At 49.8% G+C, this 11971-nt stretch overlaps 1 protein-coding gene and 1 long non-coding RNA gene across 2 annotated transcripts in view; one reads left to right on the top strand and one right to left on the bottom strand.

Annotated features, from left to right (window-relative positions):
- The first annotated feature begins 1530 nt into the window (after positions 1-1530).
- LOC121869487 (extensin-like) lies at positions 1531-2133 on the top strand. The gene has a single exon (XM_042370841.1). The coding sequence runs from the start codon at positions 1531-1533 to the stop codon at positions 2131-2133; it is 603 nt and encodes a 200-aa protein (XP_042226775.1).
- Positions 2134-3147: 1014 nt separating this feature from the next.
- The window catches only part of LOC121869631, a 51193-nt gene continuing 42369 nt past the window's right edge, over positions 3148-11971 (bottom strand). The window contains exon 3 of the long non-coding RNA XR_006089569.1: positions 3148-3365. This is a non-coding gene — a long non-coding RNA (uncharacterized LOC121869631). The remainder of the gene's footprint in view (positions 3366-11971) is intronic.

Below are 11971 nucleotides of genomic sequence, written 5' to 3'. Positions count from 1 at the left end.
TCTTGCACCACAACCCTCAGGCCACCCCACTACTTGCACCACAACCCTCAGGCCAGCACCCCACTAGTCTTGCACCACAACCCTCAGGCCAGCACCCACTACTCTTGCACCACAACCCTCAGGCCAGCACCCCACTACTCTTGCACCACAACCCTCAGGCCAGCACCCCACTAGTCTTGCACCACACCCCCTACTCTTGCACCACACCCCCTACTCTTGCACCACACCCCCTTCTCTTGCACCACAACCCTCAGTCATGCACCACAGTCACCACTAAGAGAAGAGATAACAAAGATAACAGCGAACACTGTACCGTGTGTGGTGTTGTGGGGGTAGATGGAGGGAGGGAGGGAGTAGGATACACACACACACACACACACACACACACACACACACACACACACACACACACACACACACGTACGTCAAAGTTTTGATGAGACAGACCCAAGCCTTGTTAACCTCCTCCCCATTTCCACCTCACCTTCTCCTCTCCCCAGCTGGCCTGCCTGCGTTCAAGAACCTCCGGTGTGCACGCAAGGATTTGAGGAGGAGGATGTGCCCCACTGAGGAAGGAGGGCGAGGTAGGAGGGGGCGGTAGGAGGGTCAGTTGGACTACGTCAGAAAGCATTTGTTCACCGGAAAACCAGATTAAAATTCATGTCATGGGCGAGTATGAGGGGTGAGGGAGGGTGAGGGGTGAGGGAGGGTGAGGAGTGAGGGAGGGTGAGGAGTGAGGGAGGGTGAGGGGTGAGGGAGGGTGAGGGGAAGCTGCGAACGAGTGTGACAGCCATGACGTCACAGGCGTCACCCAACACAACTATTCTCCTCCCAATTAACATCTGGACAGGTAGGTAGCCTTGTGCCCCCCACCCTCATCCCCCTAACAGCTGGGTGAACCTTGGGATGCCACGGGCGAGAACCAGCGACACACGCACAACTACCAGATAATGCACTTCGTAATTATTGCTTTAGCGAGGTCATCCTACCTCCTCCTTCCTCAACACACAAGGAAGAAGAAAAGGGAGGAAGAAATGGGAAGAGACTGAGAAGGAGGTGAAGGAGGAAAGAGGATTAACAAACGAAGAAGATGGAGGAGGAGGAGGAAGCACTACAGAAGGACAGTCACATAACACAGAAGGACAGGAAGATCAAGTGATTAGAATACACACACGTTATTAACACCAGGTCCACCTACCACCCAGGGTCGAAGTGCCACGGACGACACATGTATACAGACCAGACGTTCGTATGTTTCCAGAAGAGCTACACAAAACCTGTACCAAACACGTTAGAAACACACACATACACCTCACATAGTTCAAACTCGTGTGTGTGTGTGTGTGTGTGTGTGTAAGAGTGAAATCATGCCGTTAAATTACTGCCAGCATTTGTATAACATTATCATTATTATTGTCATCATCATCATCATCATCATCATCATCCACCAATCACGTGGCTGTATTTTGCAAGAGGTGAGTATAAAGGACCAATTACCATCCAGTCTCATCTCACTATTATGTAAATGAGATGCTGCCCCGGAGACAACACTGCGGACAACACTGCACAGAATCACCCCAGATAACCCCCCCAGAGTACCAACTCCTGCCCCAGAGTACATACTCCCGCCCCCAGAGCACCAACCCTGCCCCCAGAGCACAACCCTGCCCCCAGAGCATATACCCTGCCCCCCAGAGAGTACACATACCCCTGCCCCCAGAGTACTCAACCCCTGCCCCCAGAGTACATACCCTGCCCCCAGAGTACATACCCCGCCCCCAGAGTACATACCCCTGCCCCCAGAGCATATACCCCTGCCCCCAGAGGCATGTAATCCCGCCCCAGAGTACATACCCCGCCCCCAGAGTAGACACCCCTGCCTCAGAGCACTCCCGCCCCCAGGAGCATATACCCCTGCCCCTAGAGTACTCAACTCCTGCCCCCAGAGTACCAACCTGCCCCCAGAGTACTCAACCCTGCCCCCCAGAGAGTACCAACCTCTGCCCCCCAGCATATACCCCTGCCCCCAGAGTACCAACCCTGCCCCCAGAGTACCAACCCCGCCCCAGAGTACATAACTCACCCCCCAGAGAGCATCACGAAAGTACTAAGGACTTAACATCACTTGATTGAGATGATTTAACTCCCGAGTACCACGATTTCCAACACACACACACACACACACACACACACACACACACACACACACACACACACACACACACACACACACATTATTAATGGTTACCTCATGTCCAAGGCTGGCTGCCCCCACGGCCACCCAGACGCGTTCAAGGTGTAGAAGCTGTCGCCATCACCACACAACCACAATCTCTGAGTTAACGAGCCATATCATCCAGTTACAGTAACAACCCAACAAGACCGACCCCCCCTGCCACAAATCCCAACCCCCCACATCTCCACATGCACATCCCCCACACACCATTACACTCCCACACACACCCCCCCACATCAACCACACAATTACCATTTACCATCAATATATCACCAGGATTGAGTAATTATGCAAATGAGTCAATAACGAGCGCTCGTTTGGGGTGATGCTCATGTGTTGTGCTATGGGGGGAGGGGTACACCTTCAACCAGCCCTGACACGGGATTGGGTACCTGTGTACATAGTTCTACTAATCTAGGCATCCTATTGGTCAACTCTGTGTGAGAATGGGATACTATTGGTCCACAATGCAAAACTTTCCCTCAATCTACGCATCCTATTGGTCAAGTCTGTGTGAGGATGAAACGCTATTGGTCAACTATCAAGACGGAGGAGAATGGGGAGAAGGGAGCAGGTGGCAGGTAGGCTGAGAGAAGACCAGGTCAAGGAGGAGGAGGTCAAGACACACACACACCTGGGCAGGTAACCTTGACTACCCTCCTCACCTCACCCCTGACACTTCACTTTCTCTACGTGTCCCTCCCGCTCTGCTTCCCTCCCCCTCTCCATCTATCTCTCTCCCTCCCTCAGTCATAGAGAGTATATTGAGAAGCATGTGTTCAATTAGGGTTAACTACAGCACAAGTCTAGTCATTTTCTACATTGACGTGTATTACAAAAGTGCTTTAACCCACATACCATACAGAGACACACATGAGACTACATAAGAGCCAGTTATTGTAACGGCACATGATACACAACTTTACCTAAAACTACATAAAAAACTACAGTCCTTAGCTGACCTCCTCCTTCACCTTCTTCCATGACAAAGTATTTACCTTTATAATGATCAACTCTGGCCAGGTAAACCATCACCCACCCTTCCTTCCACCTACCTGCATGATGACGTGGGTAGCCAGCTGAAGGGTGAATAAGCACTACACTAGCTGGGGAAAGATGGTTGACGTACCTGTAGGAGAGGTAAACACACTAATTAATTACTTGTCCAACACAACAACACAACACACCTCCAACCCCTAATGTTGTAATAATAATGATAATAATAACAATAATAATAAATAATAATAATAAACTCAAACTTATGTACACAACTTTAGCACAAATTATGATTATTATTATTATTATTATTACTATTATCATATTATTATTATTATCTGAAAAAAGGTACGACATACTGATTGAATTCAAGGTCACACACACACACACACACACACACACACACACACACACACACACACACACACACACACACACACACACACACACACACACACAGTGCCTCAAGATTCAGTAGAGAAATATAAACAATGACGATGAAAGAGTAAAGAGTGTCTCCGCGGCGGTAGTGAGTGTAACACTGTATGGCCACTACAGGTGATAGCTGCCCTCAACACTGTATGGCCACTACAGGTGATAGCTGGCCCTCAACACTGTATGGCCACTACAGGTGATAGCTGGCCCTCAACACTGTATGGCCACCAGGTGATAGCTGGCTCACACTGTATGGCCTACAGGTAATGGCTGGCCTCAACACTGTATGGCCACTACAGGTAATGGCTCCTCAACACTGTATGGCCACTACAGGTAATAGCTGGCCCTCAACACTGTATGGCCACTACAGGTAATAGCTGGCCTCAACACTGTATGGCCACGACTGGTAATACCTGGCCCTCAACACTGTATGGCCACGACTGGTAATACCTGGCCCTCAACACTGTATGGCCACGACTGGTAATACCTGGCCTCAACACTGTATGGCCACGACTGGTAATACCTGGCTCTCAACACTGTATGGCCACTACAGGTAATACCTGGCCCTCAACACTGTATGGCCACTACAGGTAATATCACACACCTGGCCACTACAGGTAATATCACACCTGGCCACTACAGGTAATATCACACACCTGGCCACTACAGGTAATATCACACATCTGGCCCTCAACACTGGCCACTACAGGTAATATCACACACCTGGCCCTCAACACCCACTACAGGTAATAACACTGGCTACAACAGGTAATGTCACACACCTGCACTACAGGTAAATCACACACCTGGCCACTACAGGTAATATCACACACCTGACCCTCAACACTGGCCACTACAGGTAATATCACACACCTGGCCACTACAGGTAATATCACACCTGGCCACTACAGGTAATATCACACACCTGGCCCTCAACACTGGCCACTAGGAACTACGTCACGCGAGGCTTTGAACCGACAGGTGAGGCGTTAGAAGCAGGTAAGGAAGGTGTTAGTGGGGGGTCGTCACGCCAGGCCAGTACCTGTGGGAGGGATCCTTGTCGGGGACGGTCACGGCGATGGCTGGGGCGGCGGGGCAACATCCATGGGCGAGGAGGACCCACGCCCACAACTTTAGCCACCCGGCCTAGAGGGGGCGGCGTGTGGGGTGGAGGGGTGTGCACTGGAGGCGTGTGAGCCCTTGGCGTGTGTGACGGGGGCGTGTGTGACGGGGGCTTGTAGGACGGGGGCGTGTAGGAGCGCCGCATCACCAGGCCACCCACTCCCAGAGCTACGGGGACGGGCAAGTCTTCTGGCGTGGGCAGCACCCCGGAGGACAACGCCCGGCCACCCACGGAAGCTGTCAACCACAACAACAACTTGTGCTCAGACCACCACTACACCGTACCTCCCCCCCAGCTGAGGGTCACACCTGGCACTACCCTGTGTGTGTGTCTGACGGCCTCAACATCAACACCTGAACTTGAATATGTACAAAGGTTCAGGTGTTGGGTAGAGGGGAAAAACACCAAAATTTTGCTATGTTGAAAGTGAGAAGTTCAAAGAACCTGACAGTTAGAGCCAAGAACAGTGACGGCGGGTAGTGAGGGGCAGTGTGGATATAGCATAATGTATATTACCACCCTATTGCATCATGGCCGGGCACTGTACTCGACCACCTTCACTTCCTCAACGGTAAACTTAGGTATCCAGACACAGCTGAGTGGAACCAACTTGGGCGTGAACCAGCGACAATTAAGACAGGAGGCGAGAGCTGTATCCACACTACCACCGCACACACACACAGGTCCCCCCAAGTGGCGCCAAATATGACCCTCAACACAACAGTCTGTAAACCTTTACACCAATATTTCCTCAAACAATAACAAGTTAACCAATATCTTGGTTCAGGTGGTGAGAAAGTTGTTCACAAAGTGACCCTAACTTACAACAAGAGTTAAGTTTATAATTATTACTGAAGGCGATGCAGTTGTTAGGTAAGGTTATATATTATGAGGTTGTTATATAAGAAAACTTGAGGCTTCATCACAACACTTGTTACAACCTTCCTGCATGGACTCTTAATGACTAGAATTATCTTAACAACTTACCAAGTTTTGTAACACTACAGTATATGTAACACAATTTATACATGTAACATACACTTTTTGTAACACACTATATGTAACACGTAATACATGTAACACGTACTATATGTAACACACTAAAATTATGTAACACACTCTATATGTAACACACCCTATAGGTAACACTATATGTAAGACATGTAACACACTCTACATGTAAAACACATATGGCCCTCTCACCTTACAACACTACGCCACACAGTACTACAAATACCACACCTGGTGACCTTGTGCGGCACCTACCTTAATTATAGGACGCCCAGGTGTAGGACCGATCCTTAACTTAGTGTATCTAACTCTTTGGCGACGATGGTTTAATTTATAACTCTTTAAAGGACGATGATTCATGTTATAATCCTTTACCAAAAATCTCCTTAAAAACGCTGTTCCCGAGTGTAAGGGCCTAACACCCACTGCCCTCAGCCATCCTCACTTAACCTAAAATCAGGTAGGGATTCACAGCTAGATGGACTAGGGTGCCCTATGACGGGATGTGAGCGTGTTATCCACTCAGCCACAGACTCAAGTGTTGCTAAATGAAGTGTTTGTTTATTTAAAGTTTCATTGTTTTGTAAGTTAATACTGTCTTAATGTAAACATGAACTAAGACTCCCCGTTAACAAAAGGTTAATATATACTGGATGAGATAACACTGTACATTATATTCTCTCTCTGGGGATTGTAATAATAATAATAATTAACGATTCTGAAGCCCAAAGGCTGAAAATATACATTGGACATAAATGACTTATTACATACATAAACATGGGGGAGTTACCAAAAGCCTTCATTAGGTACAGATTAATGTTTACAGTGGAGGCCACGTAGGTCATGTGTACTGATGTGTAGTAACTCCCTCACAGATGGTGTTATGAGGGGCCTGGCGTGGTGTAGTAACTCCCTCACAGATGGTGTTATGAGGGGCCTGGCGTGGTGTAGTAACTCCCCCACAGATGGTGTTATGAGGGGCCTGGCGTGGTGTAGTAACCCCTCACAGATGGTGTTATGAGGGGCCTGGCGTGCAACCTCACAGATGGTGTTATAGGGGTCTGGCGTGGTGTAGTAACCTCACAGATGGTGTTATGAGGGGCCTGGCGTGGTGTAGTAACTCCCTCACAGATGGTGTTATGAGGGGCCTGGCGTGGTGTAGTAACCTCACAGATGGTGTTATGAGGGGCCTGGCGTGGTGTAGTAACTCCCCACAGATGGTGTTATGAGGGGCCTGGCGTGGTGTGTGTGTCCTCAGTTTACTATAATGCCCAACTTGTTGCCGAATTGGTTCAACAAGTTTTTTTTTGAGGCGTCAATACTGTGTGTTGCCGCGCCCAGTAACACGGCACTGCGTCAGGCGCGCACACGCACACAACAAACCCCCGTCACACACACATAACAGGGTGAAGGGTGAGGATGGAAGGAAGGGTGAAAGTGAGGGTGAAGGTGAGGGTGGAACAATGTGGCTCAGTATTGCCAGGCTATGAGAGCCAGCTGCAGGAGCCATGATAACACCACTACGAGAGAGAGAGAGAGAGAGATGAGATAGAGATAGAGAGAGAGAGAGAGAACATGCATACCTGCAACAAGTCGTAATATATCGCTTAATGGCCTCACCCCCCGGGCCAACCTGTGCCAAGTGCCTATAACATTTTCTCACAACTAAGTCATCTTCACACTCCTCCACCAAACCACTGTCTATCTCCCTCTCTCCAACACCATCACCACCAGATGACTACAGATGGTGGTGATGGTGGTTGGAGAAGAAGTAGAGGACAAGTGCCAAATATCCCAGGTGCCCCCCCCCCCAACTAGTGCCAACCTTCCTACCAGAGAGAGAGACAGCGTGGCACCTCTCCTACCACCACTACCACAATCCTCACCATCACTAACACCACCACAATTCTTACTACTACTATCATTATTACCACCACTACCACAATCCTGACCACCACCACCACCATTATCCTTACCTACTACCATCACTACTACAATCTTACTACTACCATCATTGTTACCACCACTACAACAATCCTTACCATCACTACCACCACCACCACAATCCCTACAATTATCACGATCCCTACCATCACTATTACCAACATTATCCCTAACACCACCATCACCACACTACCACAATCCCAACCACCACCACTACCATCTTTGTGTTAAACCTCGCTCAGGTCTCAGTTTAACAAGGGCACAAGTTATTATCATCATTCTGGGTACCTCTTGGCACCTGCAGGCACTCAGTCAATGACCTCACCACCTGGCACCCTGACCCCTGGGCGTGGCACTAGGGAAGATTTTTAAAAGGGTCTCACTTATTTTTCTGTACTCTTGTTTCCTTTCTCTCTCCTCCTCTCCTCTCTCCTCCTCTTCCCCTTTCTCCTCTCTTTCTTCACGTCTTTGCCTTCTTTATCTCCTCTTCACCTACCATTAATGCCTTCCCTTCTTCTCACCTACCACTTACTCCTTCCTCTCAGGTTTACAAGGAAGGAATGTTACATAGCACAGTGCGGCACCTAATGAGTGTGAGACAGCGTGGCACCTCCTGGCACACACTGTGAGGGGTACAGTGCTATACACACACACAGAGTGGTGGCAGAGGTTGTCAACACACACAACAGTGGTGGCAGAGGTTGTCAACACACACACAACAGTGGTGGCAGAGGTTGTCAACACACACACAACAGTGGTGGCAGAGGTTGTCAACACACACACAGTGGTGGCAGAGGTTGTCAACACACAGAGTGGTGGCAGAGGTTGTCAACACACACAATAAGTGGTGGCAGAGGTTAACACACACAGAGTGGTGGCAGAGGTTGTCAACACACACAGAGTGGTGGCAGAGGTTGTCAACACACACAAAAGCGGTGGCAGGGGTCAACACACAACACTGGTGGCAGAGGTTGTCAACACACACAGAGTGGTGGCAGAGGTCAACACACACAGAGTGGTGGCAGAGGTTGTCAACATACACAGTGGTGGCAGAGGTTGTCAACACACACACAACAGCGGTGGCAGGGGTTGTCAACACACAACACTGGTGGCAGAGGGTTGTCAACACACACAGAGTGGTGGCAGAGGTTGTCAACACACACAGAGTGGTGGCAGAGGTTGTCACACACAGTGGTGGCAGAGGTTGTCAACACAGAGTGGTGGCAGGGGTTGTCAACACACACACACAACAGCGGTGGCAGGGGTTGTCAACACACAACAGTGGTGGCAGAGGTTGTCAACACACACAGAGTGGTGGCAGAGGTTGTCAACACACACAGTGGTGGCAGGGTTGTCAACACACAAAACTGGTGGCAGAGGTTGTCAACACACACAGAGTGGTGGCAGAGGTTGTCAACACACAGAGTGGTGGCAGAGGTTGTCAACACACACACAACAGCGGTGGCAGGGGTTGTCAACACACAACACTGGTGGCAGAGGTTGTCAACACACACAGAGTGGTGGCAGAGGTTGTCAACACACACAGAGTGGTGGCAGAGGTTGTCAGCACACACAACAGTGGTGGCAGGGGTTGTCAACACAACACTGGTGGCAGAGGTTGTTAACACACACACAACAGTGGTGGCAGGGGTTGTCAACACACAACACTGGTGGCAGAGGTTTTCAACACACACAGAGTGGTGGCAGAGGTTGTCAACACACACACAACAGTGGTGGCAGGGTGTCACACAACACTGGTGGCAGGTTGTCAACACACAACACTGGTGGCAGAGGTTGTCAACACACACACAACACTGGTGGCAGGGGTCAACACAACCTGGTGGCAGAGGTTGTCACACACAACACTGGTGGCAGAGGTTGTCAACACACATAACACTGGTGGCAGGGGTTGTCAACACACAACACTGGTGGCAGAGGTTGTCAACACAACACTGGTGGCAGAGGTTGTCAACACACACATAATCACTGGTGGCAGGGGTGTCAACACACAACACTGGTGGCAGAGGTTGTCAACACACACAACACTGGGCAGAGGTTGTCAACACACATAACACTGGTGGCAGGGGTTGTCAACACACAACACTGGTGGCAGAGGTTGTCAACACACACAACACTGGTGGCAGAGGTTGTCAACACACACATTAACACTGGTGGCAGGGGTTGTCAACACACAACACTGGTGGCAGAGGTTGTCACACACACAACACTGGTGGCAGAGGTTGTCAACACACACATAATCACTGGTGGCAGGGGTCAACACACAACACTGGTGGCAGAGGTTGTCAACACACACAACACTGGTGGCAGAGGTTGTCAACACACACATAACACTGGTGGTAGCCACACACACACAACACTGGCAGAGGTTGTCAACACACAACACTGGGCAGAGGTTGGTGTCAACACCTCTTCTCAGCTTAGTGTTTACGACGCAAAGTTGTTTTGGTACGTACGAGTATTGATCCCGTGGTGGCCTGCACTCCCTCACAGCCTCCTATCCATCACACCCTCCCTCTCTCCACCACACCCCTCCCCTCCACCCCTCCCTCCCACCACACCCTCCCTCTCTCCATCACACCCTCCCTCCCTCTCTTCATCACACCCTCCCTCTCTCTCCATCACACCCTCCCTCCCTTCATCACACTCCTCCTCTCTTCATCACACCCTCTCTCCCTGTCTCCATCACACCTCCCTCTTCATCACACCTCCCTGTCTCCATCACACCCTCCCTCTCTTCATCACACCCTCCCTCCCTCTCTCCATCACACCCTCCCTCCCTCTCTCCATCACACCCTCCTCCCTCTCTCCACCACACCCTCCTCTCTCCATCACACCCCTCCCTCCCTCTCTTCATCACACCCTCCCTCTCTCTTCATCACACCCTCCCTCCCTCTCTTCATCACACCCCTCCCCTGTCTCCATCACACCCTCCCTCTTCATCACACCTCCCTCTCTTCTCACACCCCTCCCTCCCTCTCTCCTCCATCACACCTCCCTCCTCACCCCCCATTATCACCCTTTCTTTCACTTTATTTATGCTTCGTCATCTCTTCCCCTTTTCTTCCTTATCAGTCAGTCAAGTCAATAAGTCAGGGCAGGATAACATATAACTGGTGACGCAGTGTAGTGGACAACCATCCCTGAGATAACAGTGCCAATGAGTGCCAGATGGTCTACAGTGCCACCCACACCACAACCTCTACCACCATCGCCCGTGTCCCAACAGATTCTCGTCTCAACACTCAAAGCAAAAACTTGTTCCATCTGCATAGTGACTGACCACCCTACCTGCTGCTGTGGTTACTGTACAAGGTGTGGCTCTTGATGTGGCTGTTGTGGAAGGTGTGGCTCTTGCTGTGTTTGTTGTGGTTGGTATGAAATAAAACAGGAAAAGAAGGAACACGAATGGACACACACAGTCTTGTGAGGTCTTCAACACGTAACTACTACCACCACTACCACCATAACCACCACTACCACCACTACCACCATAACCACCACTACCACCATAACTACTACCACCACTACCACCATAACTACCACCATAACTACTACCACCATAACTACTACCACCATAACTACTACCACCACTACCACCATAACCACCACCACTACCACCATAACTACCACCATAACTACACCACCATAACTACTACCACCACTACCACCATAACTACTACCACCATAACTACTACCACCACTACCACCATAACTACTACCACCACTACCACCATAACTACTACCACCACTACCACCATAACTACTACCACCACTCACACCATAACTACACCACCACTACCACACCATAACTACTACCACCATAACTACTACCACCACCATAATACCACCATAACTTTACCACCACCAATTGCCACCATAATCATACCACCACTCACACCACAATACCAACAAACTACTACCACCACCACACCATAATACCACCACTACCACCATAACTACTACCACCACTACCACCATAATACCACCACTACCACCATAATACCACCACTACCACCATAACTACTACCACCACTACCACCATACCACCACTACCATCATAACTATTACCACCACTACCACCATAACTACTACCACCACTACCACCAATAATACCACCACCACCAAGGTATGGCCCAGGTAAGAACAAGAGCAGGTCACACAACACACCTCCTCATTACTGTTAATTTATACGACACAGGTGAAGC

This window comes from Homarus americanus, unplaced genomic scaffold, assembly GCF_018991925.1.
Source record: "Homarus americanus isolate GMGI-L3 unplaced genomic scaffold, GMGI_Hamer_2.0 scaffold23578, whole genome shotgun sequence".
In the NCBI taxonomy this organism is placed as follows: Eukaryota; Metazoa; Arthropoda; class Malacostraca; order Decapoda; family Nephropidae; genus Homarus; species Homarus americanus.
This window is presented reverse-complemented; position numbering and strand designations above follow the sequence as displayed.